At 36.2% G+C, this 24,834-nt stretch overlaps 1 protein-coding gene across 3 annotated transcripts in view; it reads left to right on the top strand.

Moving 5' to 3' along the window:
* ZC3H6 (zinc finger CCCH-type containing 6) overlaps positions 1–24,834 on the top strand; it is a 69,369-nt gene that overhangs the window by 31,872 nt on the left and 12,663 nt on the right. For all 3 annotated transcript variants that reach the window (XM_047067980.1, XM_047067979.1, XM_047067978.1), the window contains exons 3-7: positions 40–162; positions 14,631–14,877; positions 17,210–17,343; positions 22,802–22,918; positions 23,761–23,872. In XM_047067980.1, the coding sequence (XP_046923936.1) occupies positions 40–162; positions 14,631–14,877; positions 17,210–17,343; positions 22,802–22,918; positions 23,761–23,872 (733 nt within the window). The remainder of the gene's footprint in view (positions 1–39; positions 163–14,630; positions 14,878–17,209; positions 17,344–22,801; positions 22,919–23,760; positions 23,873–24,834) is intronic.

Raw genomic sequence — 24,834 nt, 5'->3', positions numbered from 1 at the left:
CCTTTTGCACATGTAACATAATTGTGTTTTCCCTTTTAGCATAATTCTCCGTCTAGTGATGATAGTTCAGACTACAGCCTCGATTCAGATGTTGAACATACAGAAAGTTCCCACAAAAAAAGAGCTGGTTTCTACAGGGATTATGACATTCCATTTTCTCAGGTATTGCCTTTTTAAAAATGTGGTCAAATATACATAACATAAAATTTACCATTTTAACCATTTTTCAGTATACAATCAGTAGCATTAAGTATATTCACAATGTTGTACAACCATCACCACTATCCATTTCCAGAACTTTTTCATCATCCCAAACAGAAGCTGTGTACCCATTAAATGAGAACATCTCACTTCCCCCTTTCCTCTACTTTCTGTCTTTATGAATTTGCCTACTCTGTAGGCATATAGGTGCAGTCATACTGTATATGTCTTTTTGTGTCCAACTTCATTTATCATAATTAAAAAAATTTTTTTTAATGTTTCTTTATTTTTGAGAGAGTGAGACAGAGCAGGAGTGGGGGAGGGCCAGAGAGAGGCAGACACAGAATCAGAAGCAAGCTCCGGGCTCTGAGCTGTCAGTACAGAGCCCAATGTGGGGTTCAAACCTCGAACTGTGAGAACATGGCCTAAGCCGAAGTCGGACGCCCAACCGACTGAGCCACCCAGGCACCCCATCATAATTTTTTAAAGGTTCATCTAGCATGTATCAGAATTTCATTTTTTAAGGCTGGATAATATACGATTGTATGGATATACCATATCTTGTTTGTTCCTCTGTTGATGGACACATGAATTTCTCCCACCTTTTGACTGTTGACTGTTGGACTGTATACCTAAGAGTGGGATTACTAGATCATATACTAATTCTATGTTTAATTTGCTGAGGAACCACCAAACTGTTTCCCAGAACGGCTGCACTGTTTAACATTTCCACCACAACGCATGGGATTTTCCAGTTTCTCCACATCCTTGCCAAACTCATTATTTTCTGGGTTTTCTGTTTTATTTTGTTTTGCTTTAGGTTTTCTTCTCCTCTTCTTTTTTTTTTTTTTTTTTGTTGTTTGTTTTATAATAGCCATCTTAACACGTGTGAAGTGGCATTCTTTTTGTTGTTGTTGGTAGTTACTTTTTACTTCTTCTTTTTTTTTTTTTTAATTTACATCCAAATTAGCATATAGTGCAACAATGATTTCAGGAGTAGATTCCTTAGTGCCCCTTACCCAGCGCATCGCCCCTCCCACAGCCCTCCAATAAGTCTCTTCTGTTTTGTCCCCCTCCCTGTTTTTATGTTCTTTTTGTTTCCCTTCCCTTATGTTCATCTGTTTTGTCTCTTAAAGTCCTCATATGAGTGAAGTCATATGATATTTGTCTTTCTCTGACTAATTTCACTTAGCATAATGCCCTCCAGTTCCATCCACGTAGTTGCAAATGGCAAGATTTCATTCTTTTTCATTGCTGAGTAATACTCCATTATATATATATATATATATATATATATATATATATATATATATACCACATTTTCTTTATCCATTCATCCATCGATGGACATTTGGGCTCTTTCCATACTTTGGCTATTGTTGATAGTGCTGCTATAAACATTGGGATGCATATGTCCCTTTGAAACAGCACACCTGTATCCCGTGGATAAATACCTAGTATTTATCCAATTGCTTTATCCAATTTATACAATTGCTGGGTTGTAGGGTAGTTCTATTTTTAATTTCTTGAGGAACCTCCATACTGTTTTCCAGAGTGGCTGCACCAGTTTGCATTCCTACCAGTAGTGCAAAAGAGATCTTCTTTGTCCGCATCCTTGCCAACATCTGTTGTTGCCTGAGTTGTTAATGTTAGCCATTCTGACAGGTGTGAGGTGGTATCTCATTGTGGTTTTGATTTGCATTTCCCTGATGATGAGTGATGTTGAGCATTTTTTCATGTGTCAGTTGGCCATCTGGATGTCTTCTTTGGAGAAGTGTCTATTCATGTCTTTTGCCCATTTCTTCACTGGATTCTTTGTTTTTTGGGTGTTGAGTTTGATAAGTTCTTTACAGAACCTGGATACTAACCCTTTATCTGATATGTCATTTGCAAATATCTTCTCCCATTCCTTTGGTTGCCTTTTAGTTTTGCTGATTGTTTCCTTCTCTGTGTGGAAGTTTTTATTTTGATGAGGTCCCAGTAGTTCATTTTTGCTTTTGTTTCCCTTGCCTCCAGAGACGTGTTGAGTAAGAAGTTGCTGCAGTCAAGATCAAAGAGGTTTTTGCCTGTGTTCTCTTAGAGGATTTTGACGGCTTCCTGTCTTACATTGAGGTCTTTCATCCATTTTGAGTTTATTTTTGCGTATGGTGTAAGAAAGTTGTTCAGGTTCATTCTTCTGCATGTTGCTGTCCAGTTTTCCCAGCACCACTTGCTGAAGAGACCGTCTTTATTCCATTGGATATTCTTTCCTGTTTTGTCAAAGATTAGTTGACCATATGTTTGTGAGTCCATTTCTGGGTTCTCTATTCTGTTCCATTGATCTCAGTGTCTGTTCTTGTGCCTGTACCATACTGTCTTGATGATTACAGCTTTGTAGTATAGCTTCAAGTTTGGGATTGTGATGCCTCCTGCTTTGGTTTTCTTTTTCAAGATTGCTTTGGCTATTCAGGGTCTTTTCTGGTTCCATACAAATTTTAGGATTATTGGGGCGCCTGGGTGGCGCAGTCGGTTAGGCGTCTGACTTCAGCCAGGTCACGATCTCGCGGTCCGTGAGTTCGAGCCCCGCGTCGGGCTCTGGGCGGATGGCTCAGAGCCTGGAGCCTGTTTCCGATTCTGTGTCTCCCTCTCTCTCTGCCCCTCCCCCGTTCATGCTCTGTCTCTCTCTGTCGCAAAAATAAATAAACGTTGAAAAAAAAAAATTAAAAAAAAAAAACAAACAAATTTTAGGATTATTTGTTCTAGCTTTGTGAAGAATGCTGGTGTTATTTTGATAGCGATTGCATTGAATATGTAGATGGCTTTGGGTAGTATCGACATTTTAACAATATTTGCTCTTCCTTGAAGTGGCATTCTTATTGTGGTTTTGAGGTATTGCCTTTAAGGAGAGAAATGCAATTTTCAGTTTTATTCTTTGATTTCTGATATTTTGAAAAAATATTTTATATTTTCAGTATGGAAAAAGAGACATGAATATACATGCTGCAGATATTATTTTATTTTATTTTCTAATTATATTTAAATCCAAGCTAGTTAACTAACATATAGTGTGGTAATGGTTTCAGGAGTAGAATTTAGTGGCTTATTACTTACACGTAACACCCAGTGGTCATCCCAACAAATGCCCTCCTTGATGTCCATCACTCATTTAGCCTATCCCCCCACCCAACACCCCTCCAGCAACCGTCAGTTCTCTGTATTTAAGAGTCCCTTATGGTTTGCCTCCTTCTCTGTTTTTATTTTTTCTTCCCTTCCCCTATGTTCATCTGTTTTGTTTTTTAAATTCCTTATATGAATGAAATCACATATTTATCTTTCTCTGACTTATTTTGCGTAGCATAATACACTCTAGTTCCATCCGCATTGTTGCAAATAGCAAGATTTCATTCTTTTTGATGGCTGAGTAATATTCCATTGTATGTATATACCACATCTTCTTTATCCATTTATCATTCAATGGATATTTGGGCTCTTTCCATAATTTGGCGATTGTCAATAGCACCGCTATAAACATTGGGGTGCATGTGCCCTTTGGAATCAGCATTTTTGTATCCTTTGGATAAATACCTAGTAGTGCAATTGTTGGTTCGTAGGGAAGCCCTATTTTAAATTTTTTGACTAACCTCCATACTGTTCTCCAGAGTGGCTGCACCAGTTTACATTCCCACCAGCAGTGCAAAAGAGATCCTCTTTCTCCACATCCTTGCCAACATCTGTTGTTTCCTGAGTTGTTCATTTTAGCCATTCTGACAGGTATGAGGTGGTATTTCATTATCGTTTTGATTTGTATTTCCTTGATGGTGAGTGATGTTGAGCATCTTTTTATGTGTCTATTAGCCATCTGGATGTCTTCTTTTGAAAAGTGTCTGTTCAAGTCTTTTGTCCATTTCTTCCCTGGATTATTTGTTTTTTGGGTTTTGAGTTTGATAAGTTCTTTATAGATTTTGGATACTAAGCCTTTATTGTATATGTCATTTGCAAATATCTTCTCCCATTCCGTCAGTTGCCTTTTAGTTTTGTTGGTTGTTTCCTTCACTCTGCAGATTTTTTATCTTGATGAAGTCCCAATAGTTCATTTTTGCTTTTGTTTACCTTGCCTCCAGAGATGTGTCAAGTAAGAAATTGCTGCGGCCAAGATCAAAGAGGTCGCTGCCTATTTTGTCTTCTAGGGTTTTGATGGTTTCCTGTCTACATTTAGGTCTTTCATCCATTTTGAGTTTATTTTTGTGTATAGTGTAAGAAAGCGGTCCAGGTTCATTCTTCTGCATGTCGCTGTCCAGTTTTCCCAGCACCATTTGCTGAAGAGCCTGTTTTTCATTGGATATTCTTTCCTGCTTTGTCAAAGATTAGTTGGCCATACATTAATGGGTCCACTTCTGGATTGTCTGTTGTGTTCTATTGATCTATGTGCCTGTTTTTGTGCCAGTACCATACTGTTTTGATGATTACAACTTTGTAATATAGCTTAAAGTTCAGAATGTGATGCCTCCAGCTTTGGTTTTCTTTTTCAACATTACTTTGGCTGTTCAGGGTCTTTTCTGGTTCCATACAAGTTTTAGAATTGTTTGTTCTAGCTCTGTGAAGAACGTTGGTGTTATTTTGATAGGGATTGTATTGAATATGTAGATTGGTTTGGGTAGTATTGACATTGTAACAGTATTTGTTCTTCTAATCCATGAGCATAGAATGTTTTTCTATTTTTCTGTCTTCAGTTTCTTTCATAAGCTTTTTATAGTTTTCCATAAACAGATCTTTTACCTCTTCAGTTAGGTTTATTCCTAGGTATTTTATGGGTTTTGGTGCAATTGTAAATGGGATAGATTCCTTGATTTCTCTTTCTGCTGATTCATTCTGTGTGTATAGAAATGCAACCAATTTCTGTACGCTGACTTTATATCCTACGACTTTGCTGAATTCACGTATCAGTTTTAGCAGATTTTGGTGGAGTCTTTTAGGTTTTCCACATACAGTATCCTGTTGTGTCAAAGAGTGAAAGTTTGATTTCTTACTTGCCAATTTGGATGTCTTTTATTTCTTTTTGTTGTCTGATTGCTGAGGCTAGGACAACACTATCTTGTATAACAGTGGTGAGAGTGGACATCCCTGTCGTGTTCCTGACTTAAGGAGGAAAGCTCTGTTTTTCCCCATTGAGGATGATATTAGCTGTGGGTCTTTTGGATATGGCCTTTATGATCTAGAGGTGTGTTCCCTCTGTCCCTACTTTCTTGAGGGTTTTTATCAAGAAAGGATGCTGTATTTTGTCAAATGCTTTTTCTGCATCTACTGAGAGGATCATGTAGTTCTTATTCTTTCTTTTATTAATGTGATTTATCACATTGATTTGCAGATATTGAACCAGCCCTGCATCCCAGGAATAAATTCCACTTAATTGTGGTAAATAATTCTTTTAGTGTATTGTTGGATTAGGTTTGCTAGTATCTTGTTGAGAATTTTTACATACATGTTCATCGGGGAAATTGGTCTGTAGTTCTTCTTTTTAGTGGGGTCTTTGTCTGGTTTTGGAATCAAATAGATTCCATAGAATGAGTTTGCAAGTTTTCCTTCCATTTCTTTTTTTGGAACAACTGCAAAAGAATAGATATTAACTCTCAGATGTTTGGTAGAATTTCCCTGGAAAGCCATGGCCTTGAACTCTTGTTTCTTGGGAGAATGTTGATTACCGATTCAATTTCTTTACTGGTTATGAGTCTGTTTAAGTTTTCTGTTTCTTCCTGTTTCAGTTTTCATAGTTTATATGTTTCTAGAAATTTGTCCATTTCTTCCAGATTGCCCAATTCATTGGCATATAATTGGTTATAATATTCTCTTATTTTCATTTGTATTTCTGCAGTGTTGGTTTTGATCTCTCCTTTTTCATTCTTGATTTTATGTATTTGGGTCCTTTCCTTTTTCTTTTAGATATATCTGACTAGGGGTTTATCAATTTTTGTTAATTCTTTCAGAGAACCAGCTCCTGATTTCATTTATCTGTTCTACTGTTTTTTTTTTTTTTTAATTTCAATATCATTGTTTTCTGCTCTAACCTTTATTATTTCCCTTCTTTTGCTGGTTTGGGGCTTTATTTCCTATTATTTTTCCACCTCCTTTAGGTGTAAGGTTATGTTGTGTATTCAAGACATTTCATCCTTCTTTAGGAAGGCCTGGATTGCTATATACTTCCTTCTTATGACCTCCTTTGCTGCATCCCAGAGGTTTTGGACTATCATGTATTCATTTTCATTGACTTCTATGTACTCTTTAATTTCCTCTTTAATTTCTTGGTTAACCCACTCATTCTTTAGTAGGATGTTCTTTAGTTTCCAAGTATTTGTGGTATTTCCAAATTTTTTCTTGTGGTTGATTTCAAGTTTCATAGTGTTGTAGTCTGAAAATATGCATGGCACAGTATTAATCTTTTTGTACTTGTTGAGGGCTGATTTGTGACCCAGTATGTGATCTGTTGGAGAATGTTCCATGTGCACTCAAGAAGAATGTGTGTTCTGCTGCTTTAGGATGAAATGTTCTGAATATATCTGTTAAGTCCACCTGGTCCAGTGTATCATTCAAAGCTATAGTTTCCATGTTGATTTTCTGCTTAGATGATCTGTCCATTGTTGTAAGTGGGGTGTTAAAGTCCTCTACCATAATGGTATTATTATCAGTGTGTTTCTTTATGTTTGTGACTAATTGATTAGTATATTGGGTTGTTCGAGTTGGGGGCATAAGTATTTACAATTGTTAGATTTTCTTGGTGAATAAACCCCTTAATTACAATATAGTGCCCTTCTTCATCTCTTGTTACAGTTTTTGTTTTAAAGTCTAGGTTGTTATGGTGCCTGGGTAGTTCAGTTGGTTAAGCGTCGGACTTTGGCTCAGGTCATGATCTTGTGATTTGTGGGTTCAAGCCCTGCATCGGGCTCTGTGCTGACAGCTCGGATCCTGGAGCCTGTTCCAGATTCTGTGTCTCCCTCTCTCTCTCTCTGCCCCTCCCCTGCTTGTGCTCTGTCTCTCTCTCTCAAAAATAAATAAATGTTAAAAAAAAATTTTTTTTAATTAAAAAAAAAAATAAATAAATAAAGTCTAGGTATCTGATAGAAGTACGGCTACTCCAGCTTTCTTTTGAAGTCCATTAGCATGATAGATGGTTCTCTATCCCCTTACTTTCAATCTGCAGATGTCTTTGGGTCTAAAGTGAACCTCTTGTAGGCCTATGCCACAAATTTCAAGTCTTTGAAAATCATACAGCATATATTTGTTTGCCACCACTGTCATAACAAAATATCCCAGACTAGTGGTTTAAATAGCAGAAGTTTATTTTCTAGTAATCTGGAGGCTAGAAGTGCCAGAGCAAGGTGTCAGCAGGGTTGGTTTTCTCTGAGGACCATAAGAGATAGATCAGTTTAGCCTCTCTTCCTTGCTTATTGATGGCCACCTTCTTGCTGCCATGCATGGTCATTCTGCTGTGCATGTACACCCCTGTTGTCTCTGTGTGTCCAAATTTCCTCTTCTAAGGACACCAGTAAGATTGGATCAGGGCCACCCTAGCAACTTCATTTTAACTTCGTCACCTCTTTCAATGCCCTGTCTTCAAATACACTCACATTCTGAGGTATTGAGGGTTAGAGCTTTCACATACAAATTTTGTGACATCTGTCTCTCTAAGTGCAAAAATTATTTGAAGTGTTTTAAATAGAAAAAAATTTAAACAATAGGATATACTTTATATTTTTCTTAGGCATGTTGTGTTATCTGAACAAAGTCTTCAGTATAAATCGCATTTTATGCTAGAAAAATCACGATGCTCTCAGGAACACTGGGGAGTATTCAGATCATTGTGTACCTATCTGAAAAACCCTAGACTTTCTGAGTTCTGGTTTCTGCTGGTCTGTTACAAGAAATTAGGAACACCAAATTAGGAAAAAGAATACAGCTCTGTAGACAGAGCTGTATTCTTTTTCCTAATTTGGTGTTCCTAATTTCTTATAGGCTTAGAAAAAAAAATACTGTGTTAGAGTTCTTTCTATTGCCTTTCATTATTCTGTTGCCTTCTTTATAGTTGAGGTTGCTCAATAACTATTGAATAAATGATGTTTATTATAATATCTTTTAAAATTTAAAAAGGATTATACTCTAGTTAATAATTTTATCTAGTTAGGTCAATATATCTGTATATTCAGTGTGTCTATTGATTTTGGAGTAAATGGAGCTGCCATTTCTCAGAATATTTTATTTATTTATTTTTTTAATTTTTTTTTCAACGTTTATTTATTTTTGGGACAGAGAGAGACAGAGCATGAACGGGGGGAGGGGCAGAGAGAGAGGGAGACACAGAATCGGAAACAGGTTCCAGGCTCTGAGCCATCAGCCTGACGCGGGGCTCGAACTCACGGACCGCGAGATCGTGACCTGGCTGAAGTCGGATGCTTAACCGACTGCGCCACCCAGGCGCCCCCTTTTCTCAGAATATTTTAATAGCTAGAATTATTTTTGTGCCTAATGACAAAGGTTTTAAATCCATTTAATATATCAAACACTGATGTGATACCTAAATTTCATCATTTGCAGTTAGATTTATTTTTTGGAAATATTCAACAGTTGGGGCACCTGGGTAGCTCAGTTGGTTAAGCGTCCAACTTCAGCTCAGGTCTTGGTCTCACAGTTTGTGAGTTTGAACCCCACGTCAGGCTCTGTGCTGGCAGCTCAAAGCCTGGAGCCTGCTTCAGCTTCTGTGTCCCTCTGTCTCTGCCCATCCCCCGCTTATGCTCTGTGTCTCTGTCTCTCTCAAAAATAAATAAACATTAAAAAAAATTAAAAAAAAAAAAAAGAAATACTCAACAGTTTTGTTGGTTGTTTGCTGTGTAGAAACTTTGTATTTTGATGTAGTCCCAGTAGTTTATTTTTGCTTTTGTTTCCCTTGCCTCAGGAGACAGATCTAGAAAGATGTTATGGCTAATGTCAGAGAAATTACTGCCTATGCTCTCTTCTAGGATTTTTATGGTTTTAGGTTTCACATTTAGGTCTTTAATCCATTTTGAGTTTGTTTTTGTGTATGGTGTAAGAAAGTGGTCCAATTTCATTCTTTGGCATGTAGCTCTCCGGTTTTCCCAACACCATTTGTTGAAGAGACTTTTTCCTATTGAATATTCTTGCCTCCTTTGTCGAAGATTAATTGATCATATAATTGTGGGGTTATTTCTGGGCTTTCTGTTTTGTTTATTGGTCTATGTGTCTACCTTTGTGCTGGTTCCATACTGTTTTGATTACTACAGCTTTCTTAGTAATATAAGCTGAAGTCTAGAATTGTGATCCCTCCGTTATGTTTTTCTTTTTTTTTAATTATTTTTCAGAGAGAGAGAGAGAGAGAAAGAGTGGGAGAGGGACAGAGGAGGAGGGAGAGAATTTCAAACAGGCTCCATCCTCAGTGCGGAGCCTGACACTGGGCTTGATCCCACGACCCTGGGATCATGACCAGAGCCAAAGAGTTGCTCACTCAACTGACTGAGCCACCCAGGCACCCCTCCAGTTTTGTTTTTCTTTTTCAAGATTTCTTTGGCCTATTTGAGTTCTTTGTGGTTCCATACAGATTTTAGGATTGTTTGTCCTAGTTCTGTAAAAAAATGCTGTTGGTATTTTGATAGGGATTGTATTAAATGTGTAGGTTGCCTTGGGTAATATAGACATTTTAACAATATTTGTTCTTCCAGTCCATGAGCATGGAATGTCTTTCCATTTGCTTGTGTCATCTTCAGTTTCTTTTATCAGTGTTTTATAGTTTTCAGAGTACAGGTCTTTCACCCCTTTGGTTAAGTTTATTCCTAGATATTTTATTATTTTTGGTGCAACTGTAAATGGGATTGTTTTCTTAATTTCTCTTTCTGCTGCTTCATTAGTGTATAGAAATGCAACGCTTTTTGTACATTGATTTTGTATCCATGACCTTACTGAATTCACTTATCAGTTCTAGTAGTTTTTTAGTGGTCTTTAGGGTTTTCTATATAGTATTGTGTCATATGCAAATAGTGAATGTTTTACTCCTTCCCTACGAATTTAGATACCTTTTATTCCTTTCTCTTGTCTGATTGCTGTGGCTAGGACTTCCGGTGCTATGTTGAATAAAAGAGATGAGAGTGGATATCCTTGTCTCGTTCCTGACCTTAGCAGAAAAGCTCTGTTTTTCCCCATTGAATATGTTCGCTGTGGGGTTTTCATATAAGTACTTTATTATGTTGAGGTATGTTCCTTGTAAACCTGCTTTGTTGAGGAATTTTTTCGTGAATGGATATTGTATTTATGTCAAATGCTTTTCCTGCATCTATTGAAATGATCATATTTTTTTCCTTTCTCTTACTGATGTGATGTATCATGTTGATTGATTTATGAATATTGAACTACCCTTGCATCCTAAGAATAAATCCCTCTTGAATGTGATGAATGATTTTTTTAACATATTGTTGAATTCAGTTTGCTAAGATTTTATTGAGGATTTTTGCATCTGTGTTTATCAGAGATACCTGTGGTTCTCTTTTGGTTGTGTCTTTATCTGGTTTTAGAAGCAGGGTAATGCTGGCCTCATACAATGAATTTGGAAGTTTTCTTTCCTCTTTTGTTTTTTGGAGATGTTTGAGAGGGGTAGGTATTAACTCTAATTTATTTTATTTTTTTAATTTTAATTTTATTTTTTTAATTTATATCCAAGTTAGTTAGCATATAGTGCAACAATGATTTCAGGAGTAGACTCCTTAATGCCCCTTACCCATTTAGCCCATCCCCCCTTCCACAAACAGTAACCCTCTGTTCTCCATATTTAAGAGTCTCTTAAGTTTTGTCCCCCTCCCTGTTTTTATATTATTTTTGCTTCCCTTCCCTTGTGTTTATCTGTTCTGTGTCTTAAATTTTTTTTATGTTTATTTATTTTTGAAGGAGACAGAGACAGAGCGTGAGGGGGGAGGGGCAGAGAGAGAGGGAGACACAGAATCTGAAGCAGGCTCCAGGCTCTGAGCTGTCAGCCCAGAGCCCGACGTGCGGCTCAAACCCATAAACCACGAGATCATGACCTGAGCCGAAGTCGGAGGCCCAGTCGACTGAGCCACCCAGGGGCCCCTGTTCTGTGTCTTAAAGTCCTCATATGAGTGAAGTCATATGATAATTGTCTTTCTCTGCCTAATTTCGCTTAGCAATAATACCCTCTAGTTCCATCCACATAGTTGCAAATGGCAAGATTTCATTTTTTCTGACTGCCGAGTAATACTCCATTGTATATATATACCACATCTTCTTTAGCCATTCATCCATCGATGGACATTTGGGCTGTTTCCATACTTTGGCTGTTGTGTTAACTCTTCCTTAAATGTTTGGTAGAATTCACCTGTGAATCCATCTGCACCCTGGACTTTTGTTTATTGGGAGTTTTTTGATTACTGAATCAATTTCATTGCTAATAATCTGTCTGTCCCAATTTTCTGTTTCCTCCTGATTGTTTTGTTAGGTTCTATGTTTCCAGGAATTTATCCATTTCTTCTAGGTTGTCTAGTTTGTTGATGTATTTTTCACAATATTCTCTTACAGTCGTTTGTGTTTCTGTGGTGTTGGTTGTTATTTCTCCTCTTCTGTTTCTGATTTTGTTTATGAGAGTCCTCTTTTTTTTTTTTTTTTTTAAATGAGTGACCAGAGGGGCGCCTGGGTGGCGCAGTCGGTTAAGCGTCCGACTTCAGCCAGGTCACGATCTCGCGGTCCGTGAGTTCGAGCCCCGCGTCGGGCTCTGGGCTGATGGCTCAGAGCCTGGAGCCTGTTTCCGATTCTGTGTCTCCCTCTCTCTCTGCCCCTCTCCCGTTCATGCTCTGTCTCTCTCTGTCCCAAAAATAAATAAACGTTGAAAAAAAAAATTTAAATGAGTGACCAGAGATTTAATCAATTTTGTTAGCTTTTCAAAGAACCAGCTCCTGGTTTCATTGATATGTTTTTTAGTTTCTATATCACTTACTCCCTTATCTTTATTATTTCCTTCTTTCTGCTGGTTTTAGATTTTATTTGTTCTTCCTTTTCTAACTTCTTGAGGCATAAGGTTAGGTTATTGAGATTTTTCTTGCTTCTTGAGGTAAGCCTGTATTGCTGTAAACTTCCCTCTTAGAACCACTTTTGCTGCCTCCCAAAGATTTTGGACTATTGTGTTTTCATTTTCAATTGTCTCTATGTTTTTTTTATTATTATTATTTCTTTGATTTCTTGGTTAACCTGTTCATTGTTTAGTAGCATGTTATTTAACCTCTAGGTATTTGTGATCTTTCCAGAGGTTTTCTTGTGATTGATTTCTAGTTTCATTGTCTTGTGGTCAGAAAAGACACATTGATCTTTTTTAATTTGTTGAGATTTGTTTTGTGGCTTATATGTGATCTGTTCTGGAGAGTGCTCTGTGTGCACTTAAAAAGAATGTATATTCTGTTTCAGGATAAAATGTTCTGAATATATCTATGAAATCCATTTGGTCTGGTATGTCATAGAATCACATTTTTTAATAAAAGGAAAAATAAGCACTGCTCAACTAAAAATTAATCTTCAACTTAATCTAAACAATTATTTTCATAGTACTTTTATAAAAAATTTGAGAAACACTGCCTTTGGCTGCAATTCTTTTTTTTTTTTAATTTTTTTTTTTTTAACATTTATTTATTTTTGAGACAGAGACAGAGCATGAACAGGGGAGGGGCAGAGAGAGAGGGAGACACAGAATCTGAAACAGGCTTCAGGCTCTGAGCTGTCAGCACAGAGCCCGACGCAGGGCTCGAACTCACGGACCGTGAGATCATGACCTGAGCCGAAGTCGGACACTTAACCGACCGAGCCACCCAGGCGCCCCTTGGCTGCAATTCTTAATCCCCTTCTGAATTTCTGAAGTGCTAAATGAAACCAGTTTATAAATTTTTTATAAATTTTAAAAATACTACTTAAATCAGAAATCTAATACAATGTCTTCAAAATTTAAAATTGATGAGCTAATTGATTTGATATTTTTAGTTAGCTATTTTTTTTCTATTTTATAATTACTGAAGAGATCTTAATATTTCTCTGTGTTTTATTAAAAACACATATTCTCATGTTGGTAATCTGCCAGGGTAGGCAGTATTTTTGCATTATATTTTAAATGTGCTAAGCTGGAGATGAATCATGGCCTCGGTTTTTGCTAGATCCTCAAATTGCAATTACGTGCATCTTTTCTTCCTTTCTTTTAAAAGATTGACAGAAGATATGATAGAACTAATAAAAAGTATTTTAGTGAATAGAGGTAGAATTGAATACTACCATTAAATAAAACTATAGGACTAAAATGTATTCTTATTTTTCATATGCTTTTAGTAAAATAAATTACTAATAAAATTAATCATGTATAGTATAGTAAATAGTTTCCAACAGCAGTTTATTCAGTAGATGTTTTTAAGTTTTAGAGAAATCCTTGTTAGACCTCAGAAATAAGAATATTCTTTTTCTAAAATTTCCACACATACAGTTTTTTTGTTAAGTATAAGATGCTTAAACTTGTCATTTGGGATAATGTTAGGAGAATATATATTTTCTCCCACCTCAAGCTATTTTACTATATTTTCCTTCTTTTCTTTTTTTTTTTTGAGTTCATTTATTCTGAAAGAGAGAGGAGGACACATGTGAGCAGGGGAGGGGCAGAGAGAGAGAGGGAGAGATAGAATCCCAAGCAGGCTCCACACTGCCAGTGCAGAGCCTGACACAGGACTCTATCCCACGAACCGTGAGATGATGACCTGACCGAAAATCGAGAGTCAGACACCCAACCTATTGAGCCACCCAGGTACCCATATATTTTCCAAAAGATGTTTTCAACTTTTTAGAGAAGGAATTCATGTATAATGGTGTGGATTTTTAAGTATACTTTTGTGTGCAAATACGGAGACACTGGACATGGAAAACAAAAAGGGAACAAAACACACTCATCAGCAAGGATCTGTGAACATTAATTATAATGTTTGATAATACCAGAGTAGCACTTGGCTTTTTGAACTTAGTTTTTTTTTTTTTTTTAATATTTTTTTCAACGTTTATTTATTTTTGGGACAGAGAGAGACAGAGCACGAACGGGGGAGGGGCAGAGAGAGAGGGAGACACAGAATCGGAAACAGTCTCCAGGCTCTGAGCCATCAGCCCAGAGCCTGACGCGGGGCTCGAACTCCCGGACCGCAAGATCGTGACCTGGCTGAAGTCGGACGCCTAACCTACTGCGCCACCCAGGCGCCCCTGAACTTAGTTTTAAATACTGTCATAGACCAAGTACTAGCCAAGAGTCAGAACTATAATTGTCTTTCCCCTTTTTTTCTCCAGATTTCTGGGGGGAAAAAGATGTCCTGTGTTACTATCAATTCATTTATATAGCTGAAAAATCCTGATAACTATTGTCTATTTTCACTTAGCATGGACATTTATCAGGAAGCTACATGACATCAAAGAAGAGTCAACATAACAAAAAATTTAGAAGTAAAGAATATGATGAATACAGTACCTACAGTGATGACAACTTTGGTACCTACAGTCAGGAAACAGAGGAAGATTTTGCCAGTCAGCTGAAACAATACAGACAAGCTAAAGAAACCTCAACGACTGCTTTAGGATCATTTTCTAAAGAACCAGGGAAAAAACAAAGAATGAAAGTTCAGCAAGGTAAGTGTGAAATTGTCGGGCTGTGTTTTAATATGGGAACCTTATTACAGCAGGTAGCAATGGAGTAAAAACTTAAATTTCTTAGTCCCTTCTCAAGATCGGCTTATTCCTGTGGTTCCCGAATTCTTTTTTCTTTAATTTTAGATTTTGAGGACAAACATCTACAAATATTTTAATCTGCATAGTATTTTAATATTTGAGTTAGAAAGATACCCTAATATTTTAAAAGTATATAAAAATGTAAAACAATTTTCCATTACTTTTTTTCCCTTTCCTTGTATAATACCAGTTTACTGAAAAAATAGCCTACCTTTTTCAGTTGTTTCTGTTACTCTATGCATTGCTTTATATTTTAGACCTGTAAGGAGAGAATTCTAGGAAGCTATTCTTTTATTAGACTTTAAAAGATGGTGATCATCTTTGCTGTGCAAATGTACTTATACTTAGGATTATGGATATTCTTCAAGATTGGAAATAAGAACATAAACTAAAGAAATTTCTGGAGTGATCATCAACTCATCTGCTGTATTGAGGCACATGGTGCCTGGAGAGAGCATGGCAAGTTGCCATAGAAACTGTGGGTCACATAAGGGTCAGATCAACCTTAAGAACTGTCCACTCAATATCTGCTTCATGAAAACTGGAGTAAGATGAGGCTGAAGTCAAGCAGTGAGCACCCAAACCCTATGTTACTATACTTTAATTATTGTTGAAAAAAGGAATTAGTTAAGAGTAAATGTGGTAATTTTTATGACTTCATTTTTTCTTGATTTCTTAGCAAAATTCCTTTGAAAAATATGTATCCAGGCTTTGCTGACCTAAAAAGGAAAAGAATTTGCCTGTGCATATGCTATTGTAATTAGTAAGTTTGTTCCTGAAGTCTAGACATAGTGGTGTCAGGAATCATTCCACTTGGGGAATAAGGGAACATAGAGAGGTTTCGCTCATCCATTCCCACCTGGGGTTTTCCCTTTCAAGTTCTTCCTGTTTGCTCTGTTAAAGAATTGAGTATTCTTTTATTTTTGACATTCATTTCCTCCCCCTGAAATATGAAAGTAATACATGGCCAAATGCAGAAAACCTTTTCTGTGTGTGGAAACAATAACCCAACAAAGATCAAAGATAAAAGCAATTTGAATCCCTACACCCAAAAACAGTGACTATTAGTATATTTGATGTACATTCTTCCAGAATCTTTCTGACAGTTATTTTTAACAAAAAACTATGTATGCTGTTTAACTTGTTTTTTCCCTTAACTATGAAGTATATCTCATTCTTCCACTAAGAAGTAGCTTTTAATGTCTGCATTCTATTCAATTAAATAGATATACGATAACTTGTTTCACAGAGTCTTAGGTTTGTGTAACAGTAACCACTTGAGATTTAAGTGCTACTTAACATTTAAGTTGCACCCAGGTTTTTTTTTTAATTCTGTGATTAACCATGCATATTTATACATGTCTCAGAAAACATCTTCACAAATACTTTTTAAGAATAAATTCTGAAATGCAGAATTGAGTCAAAAGATATAGCCACGCATTTGAAGAATTTTAATCCACATACCAAGGTTGATTTACAAAAAGTTGATAGACCAATTTTTTAACAGCATGCCAGTGTGTGAAAATGCCAGTTTCTCCAAATCCCTACCAACCCTATTCTTTGAAAAGGTGAAAATTGATGTTATTTAAAATTTTTAATTTCTTTGACTCTTTTTGATAAAAACATTTTTTTCATATATTTATTTGCTGTTTTGTAGGTTTAAGATCACGTAATACGTAAGAAAATATATTAGTTCTATGGGACTTTGGTAAAATGAGAAGTACTCTGTATTCTATCCTAATATTTAATTTTGGTAATTTTAGGTACTTTTAATACCAAGTTTTTAAAAAGTAAGACAAGTATAAATTTTACTTGGAAATATATGTGATATCTATTCAAAATTATCACTAGAAACTCAATTTGGTCAAGTTAATCGCTAATATCTATAATGTCTTCCTTAGGGATGGATATAATGTTTAATTCTCTGAAAAACTGTTTTCTTATTCTAAGGAAAATTAAAAAGAACAAAACTAGATTTAACTTCTCTAGTCATGTGTATTGTGCCTTGCTTTCTTACTATCATTAACATCCCTTAAAAAGAAAAAAATGAAAAGCAATACCCAGAAAGTAAAATGGAAAAACTTAATTAATATTTTTCATTGAATCTAGAGAGAAAGAAAAAGAATGCACTGTATATTATATACTATTTAAAATATGCTGTTCCTTATAAGCTAATAGATTGACAGTTGCGTTGTTTTTCTGTAATATTTGAAGTACATTTTAACTCTTTTAGGTATTGAACAGAGGGTTAAAAGTTTTAATGTTGGTCGTGGACGTGGTTTGCCGAAGAAAATCAAACGCAAAGACCGTGGGGGAAGAACCAATAAAGGGCCTAATATTTTTTCAGGAATGGATGACTTTCAAGAGGTACTAGTTTTAACCTATTTGGCTGCAGAGAAATCACTGTGATTGTAATGCTACTTTCCTAGTAAATGAAAATTCTCTAGCTAAGATCAAATGAGTATAAACAGATTCTTAAAAAAATAATTAAAGAATTGTTTTAATAGTCATGATACAAGTATAGAGATGCAAATTTAGGTCACCTTGAAATAAAATGGATGTGTTTGAAAGCACCTTAAAATAAAATTGGTATGTCAGAAAACAAAAATGTATGGTCGATTAGTTCTCTGCTGTATTTTCCTTTCCTAGGAGTCATTTTCCCCAGATGCAAATGGAACTAAAATGCTAATAGCTTAATATGTAGCAGGGCTGATAAGAAGGGAGATACTGTAGTGGTAAATTAACTTAGTAAAACTGAAAGCATTGAAAGAGAGGAAAAAGAGATATAAATGGTTGGAAAGATGAATTTGTGTACCTTGTGTTTGGTAGATATTGAATAAATATGTGTTGAATTGAACTCTGAACATGTACATTTCAGCCTTTTGGCAACTCTGGATTAAAGTGGCCCAATTTCAGTATTCTGTCACTGTTCCAGTAAGATTGATTGGATTATACAGAGCAAGGGTAGATTATTAAAAGCTGCAACCTTGAGTGGGAACAAAGTGATAGCAATGTATTGTAATTTGAAAATGCTTGGTTTTCTGATGTCTGGGTTTAAAGATAATGGGCACAGATTTCTTAATATGTATTCGTTAGTACACTATTTAGGGAGATGTTAATAAGTATGAGCTAAAAAAAAAAGAAGTTCAGGCCCAGGTAAATTAGTGAAACCCAACACATACCACTCTACCACTAATGTTCTCAGTTAACATTAATGTATTAAAGGCTCCTTGGGGCACCTGGGTGGCTCAGTCGGTTGAGCGTCCGACTTCGGCTCAGGTCATGATCTCATGGTCCATGGGTTCTAACCCCGCGTCAGGCTCTGTGCTGACAGCTCAGAGCCTGGAGCCTGCTTTGGATTCTGTGTCTCCCTCTCTCTCTGCCCCTCCCCCATTCATGCTCTGTCTCTCTGTCTCAAAAATAAATAAATGTTAAAAAAAATTTTTTTTAATGTATTAAAGGCTCCTTGCAAGTTAGATATAAAAAATCCTGTTTTACTTTGTTCAATCCACTGTTTTCAAATTTTACTTAACCCTAAACTCACTCCTTCACCCCACCCACATTTATTAACATTCACTGAACCACTCACTGTTCCATGGAATAGCAGCTTTGGAAACAAGCTTGGAATTTCTGAGTAATTATAACCTGTCTATCCATCTTCCTAGACTCCCCTAGAATGTGCTGCTTTCCCTAGACTAAATTAATGTGAATACTTTCTACAGTAAGTTTTCTCCTATAACCAATACCTACATGCTATACCTGGAAAAAAAAAAATTAGCTTCCAAGAAAGTGTGGCTTTGAACAAGTTACTACCTGTCTCTGAGTTTCAATTTGCTTAATCTGTAAAATGAAAGTATGGAATTAAATTAACTCTAAGGAGCCCTTCAAGCACTGACATATTATTTTTTTTGTTTTTTGTTTTTCGGTGTTTGTTTATTTTTAAGAGAGAGACAGAGCGTGAGCGGGGAGGGGCAGAGAGAGGGGAGACAGAATATGAAGTAGGCCCCAGGCTCTGCCCAAGCTGTGAGTACAGAGCCTGACCCAGGGCTTGAACTCACAAACCTTGAGATGACTTGAACCATTGTTAGACGCTTAACTGACTGAGCCACCCAGGCACCCCAAGCACTGACATTTTGGTGTTTACTGATCTGGACTGCAACTAAAAGATGCTTTATCATGGTATAGAAAATCAGAATAAATTCTTTCTTTTACATTAATCAGATTTAGAATATTTTTCCTTTTGTTTATTAAGGTTAAAATGTTATCAACTGTTTCAGTTTATTGGCTGTCAAGAGAGATTTCTTCTTATTCCAGAAACAGCCAGGAGAGTGCCAGAGCCCAAGCATGTAGCTTATGTTTGGGAGTAGTCTAGGGGAGACCTGTTCAGGATAGAGTGAACATGGTAAAGTGGCCAATATAGATCCATCCTTTCCAAGGAGTGTAAGATATTCCTAAAGCCAGATAAACTCACAGATACTTGTATGTTCACACAGTCTTGAAAACTCAAGGGTAGTCACAGAACAAGCAAATTTTTGATGGATTTGAAAGACTTATTTATTCTGTTAGCCATAAAGCATCTAAATTTTTTTGTCTTTGTAACAGCTGTTAAATTTTCTGTAAACATATATTATTTTACTGGTAGATCCTTTCATTTCCTCTTCTTTATATATTTAAAAAATATTTTATGCTTGTTTTCCTTATACCAGTGTAATACATCTTCTAGAGTAAATTTTAAAATAACCAAGTAGATAGTTTAGTTTTCTCTCTCTCCCTCCATTTTTCCTTTCTCTTCCTCTTTTCTTGAATTGTGTTTTCTTAGAGGTAATGTGATACAGTGCAGAGAGTTCTATCTAACCTGCCTGCTCACTCACCATATGACCCTTGGCAAGTCACTAATTTCTCTAATCTTCAGTTTCTATACTTGTCCAGTGAGGGTGCCGAACTAGATGACTGATTCTTCCAGCTCTTACATTACAAGTGATCTTTAAGGGTAGAGGACATTCATGTTGCTTCTGTAGATTCAGACGTAAAAGATCAGATCTTCTAGGCACTTTATTTTGTCCTAAAATTTTATTGTTAAAGTTAGATTTTCTGGAATATCATGATTATAATTAGATTTCTCACAGTTATGGATACTGAGATACTTTCTACTTTTTTACCAAACTAAAGAACAAAATGAAAAAAACCACTATCCTCTATTACAACAATGAGGCATATCATTAGAAAGTAACATAGAATGAGTTATTAATGAAATAAAGGTGCAACTTGGTGTGTTTTTCAGGGTGTTTGGGTGGGTTTTTTTGGTGATTACCTAATTTTTTACTTTTTAATTTCAGAGTTATATTCTTCAAACTGGCCCATTGATTTTGTGTAATGCATTCTCCTTGGCTTCCTATTTTATTATAGCCACCATTCTTTGTAGAGAAGGCATATATGAGCTGGTCATTTATATCTACTTGTTCTAAGTGAACCTAGAAATAGAAAACGTTTGTGAGTCAAATCTACATAAATTTAAGACAGTTTAAATGGTTCTGTCATAGTATATTATAAGCAATTTCATTGCGTTTCCCTGGTGCAATTTGATTATGCTGATATTTTTTAAAAGAACCTATAGGATTGTCTGTTTTCTTGGTATTTTTGTACTTTTTTCCCCCAAGAATTCCTACAGTAAAGCATATTTCAAATGCAAGTGCTGAGGATCAGATTTCAGTCTAGCCATCTCTTGCCTCAAGTGTTTGCTGGAAATTTCCTATTTCCAGTAGGTTGTGTTTTGTTCTCCATCTCCAGCAAACTGAGGGAAAGGGAAACAAATCAAATTATAAGAGCAAGTAGCTATTGAGCTCCTACTGTATGCCAAGCATGGTGCATACCGGGTGTTTGAAAAATAACGTTGTTTTATAGAGCTCATGAATCTTAAGTCCTTAGCATGGCTAAGCATCATACTCTTGTTAACAAATCAATCTTGTACTCCTAGCGAAAGTTGAATAGGGGAAAAAAAAAAAGTTCAATAGGGGTTAAAGGAGAACTAAGGAAACATGTAGGGCTGTGAGATTTTTTACAATACATTTCTTTCTGTTTTGTTTTGTTTTTTTAATTTAAAAGCTAAAGGAGGGGCGCCTGGGTGGCGCAGTCGGTTAAGCGTCCGACTTCAGCCAGGTCACGATCTCGCGGTCCGTGAGTTTGAGCCCCGCGTCAGGCTCTGGGCTGATGGCTCAGAGCCTGGAGCCTGTTTCCGATTCTGTGTCTCCCTCTCTCTCTGCCCTTCCCCCGTTCATGCTCTGTCTCTCTCTGTCCCAAAAATAAATAAACGTTGAAAAAAAAAATTTAAAAGCTAAAGGAAATATATCCTTCCTCTTTTGCTTAAAGGAAGTACAAAAATAATTCAAAAAATCTCTAATTTTTTTAGGAGTACACCTAGAGACATGTACTCTTAAATGTGGGGGTATATTCTTTTAGTCTTTTTTCTTTTTTATTCTTCAGTCTTTTTTTTATTATAAAATTGGGATCAATTTTTCACTTAGTAAAGTATTATGTGCATTTTCTTTCTTTCTTTTTTTAAATGTCTATCAATTTTGAGAGAGAGAGCGAGAGTGCACAAGGGGCAGAGAAAGAGGGAGAGAGAGAATCCCAAGCAGCCTCCATGCTGCCAGTGCAGAGAGAATGCAGGGCTCTATCCCATGTACAGCAATACCATGATGCAAGCTGACATTAAGAGTGGGACGCTTGGGGCGCCTGGGTGGCGCAGTCGGTTGGGCGTCCGACTTCAGCCAGGTCGCGATCTCGCGGTCCGTGAGTTCGGGCCCCGCGTCGGGCTCTGGGCTGATGGCTCGGAGCCTGGAGCCTGTTTCCGATTCTGTGTCTCCCTCTCTCTCTGCCCTTCCCCCGTTCATGCTCTGTCTCTCTCTGTCCCAAAAAAATAAATAAAAACGTTGAAAAAAAAAATTAAAAAAAAAAAAAAGAGTGGGACGCTTAACCAACTGAGCCACCCAGACACCCCTATGAACATTTATGTCCCCAAATTGTCTCTCCATCTCATCAGTTTTTAAAAATTTTTTTAATGTTTTTATTTATTTTTTGAGACAGAGAGATACAGAGCATGAGCAGGGGAGGGGCAGAGAGAGAGGGAGACACAGAATCTGAAGCAGGCTCCAGGCTCTGAGCTGTCAGCACAGAGCCTGACGTGAGGCTCGAACTCACAGACTGAGACCATGACCTGAGCTGATGTCGGACACTTAACCAGCTGAGCCACACAGGCGCCCCTCCATCTCATCAGTTTTTAATGATTACATAGTAGTCTACCAGTGATAGGTATTTAACTGGTCTTCTTATCTGGGATGTGTAGGGTATTTCTAGATTTTTGTTTGTTTGTTGTTTTATCATGTAAGTAATTCTGCAGTAGTTATTTTTGTGAATAAATATATGTGTGCCTCCCTGATGATTCCCTCAGAATACTCCTGAAAAGTACAAATTCTGTGTCTAACAATATGGATATTATAAGTCTTTTATAACATAGCTATCAAGAATAATATGAGAGTGCACACTTTATCATACCTTTGCCAACACTGAGTATTGTTAATTTTCAAGCTTTTTATCTTTAAAAAGTAGTTGTACATCCTCATTAAAATAGAAATAGGGTTATTTGAACCACTGGTAGCAATAAGCAGTGTATTAGAAACATAACTCCAAATAAATGATAGCATCTGAATTTCCAGTCTTGGCCACTTTAGGTTGTAATTATACTGCTTTCTCAATCCATTTGACTATCCATTTTAATACCTTTAATATTTCGTATGTTGTATTCAAATGAATTGTTTTTTTCTCACAGTATAATAAACCAGCGAAGAAATGGAAGGTTATGACTCAGGAATTCATTAATCAGCACACAGTGGAACACAAAGGAAAACAAATCTGTAAATACTTTCTGGAAGGGAGATGTATTAAGGTAAATTTATAGTGATATCTCATGAGTCATTTTAACTTCCAAAATAATCTTTAAAATTTAGTCTTTTGGGGGTGGTTAGGTTTTTCATTTCTCATATAGTTGTAATAAAGCTATTTCTTTGAAACGTATCTTGCATGGAAATACTGTACCACAGAGCTCATTTAATTATATTCTGGGACAGTAATATACTTTGTTAAATCAGGTTTTATTTAACAAACACATAATCTGACTATGTGGCAAGTACTGTTCAAAGTGGATCACTAATATTAAACGTTTTAATCTTTACGGCAAGCCTATGAAGTAGTTACTGTTATTCTCCCCACTTTATTTTATTATTATTTTTTTTAATGTTTATTTATTTCTTTTGAGAGAGAGAGAGAGAGTAGGGGAGGGGCAGAGAGAGAGAGGGAGACAGAGAATCCCAAGCAGGTTCTGTGCTGTCAGCGCAGAGCCTGAAGCAGGTTCAGTCTCACAAACCATGAGATCATGGCCTGAGCTGGAACCAAGAGTCTTAACTGACTGAGCCACCCAGGCACCTCATATTTTCCCCACTTTAAACGTGGCCAAACCAGGAGATTAATTAAGTGACCACAGTAGCTCAGCTAGAAATGGTGAGTGCTGGTAGAGCCAGGCAGTAGCCTCTGAGGCCATGTTCACTGTGCTGCCTCTGTACATGGCCACATCCACTGTCTTGGGCAAGAATTCCAAGGGATTGTTTGAATTATTATTAGCTCTTTATTTAAAGACTGAAGGTGTGTCCATAGTTCTACCATGAAATACCATAGAGAAAATTCAATGTTTCTCTTTTTCTCTCTTTTTTTTGTTTTTCTTTTTTGTGACAGGGAGATCAGTGTAAATTTGATCACGATGCAGAGTTGGAGAAGAGAAAAGAGATCTGCAAATTTTATTTACAAGGATATTGTACCAAAGGAGAGAACTGCATTTATATGCATAATATCCTTTATTAAAAATATGTTAACCAAAATATTGAGGTTGTAAAACATTACTGAGGTATTTATTTATTTATTTATTTATTTATTTATTTACATTACTGAGGTTTTTAAAAATCCTAGGTACAACCTCTACAGGCTACTTTGGTTGTAAATTTAAAATAGCACATTACATAAACCAAGTCTAGGTAGCCTTTGTGCTTCGAAAGGGCAAACTGAGGTATTTTTTAGGAAAATAAGATAACTTCCCTTTGGAAAAGAAAATCTGTGAACTAAAGGTACTTTATATTTAATATACTCAGCTTGTAAGTATTTCAAGCAACTGTACTTCCTAAAGGAGTATTTGGCAAACTGTTTATTCTATGACTTAATTATTTTACTTATGAATATAAGTATTAAATTATTGTTGAACATTATAAAACCGAAGTCTCATCAAATCTTATCACACAGTGACAAACACAGTACATTCTTCCCTATTTCTCTTTGGATATCTATACATTTAAATTGTAACTCCTGTCCCCACTCAAATTGGTATTTCATTATACATAATTCTTCTTTTAAAAAAATTTATATATATCTATATCTTTGTGTCTATCTATATCTAAATCTCATGAATCTTTCCATGTTAACTGCCCCCCATTATGTTGCTGGTTATTCATTACCATTTATAACTAATGGAGCCTTTCCTCCCTGATTTGAAACTCCATCTTCATCATAGATGAATGAAGTGTTTACATGTATGTTTTTGGTTTTGTTCTGGACTTTCTGTTGGGCTCCATGGATCTGTTTGCCCTAATGTCTGTGTTGCTTTGCTGTGATTATTTCTGTCTTGCCAGCAAACTGATATTTCACAGATCCTCACATTTATTTCTTCCACCTAAAATTTAAAATAGTCTTGTGTAGGTCAAAAAATAATATTAACAAATTAAGTAAAAAATCCCTTTTTATCATAGAGCTAAATATAAA

The sequence above is a fragment of the Lynx rufus genome, unplaced genomic scaffold (assembly GCF_022079265.1).
Source record: "Lynx rufus isolate CCGP_SWC_20201006 ecotype Redwood Valley unplaced genomic scaffold, mLynRuf1.p SCAF_8, whole genome shotgun sequence".
Taxonomy (NCBI): domain Eukaryota; kingdom Metazoa; phylum Chordata; class Mammalia; order Carnivora; family Felidae; genus Lynx; species Lynx rufus.
This window is presented reverse-complemented; position numbering and strand designations above follow the sequence as displayed.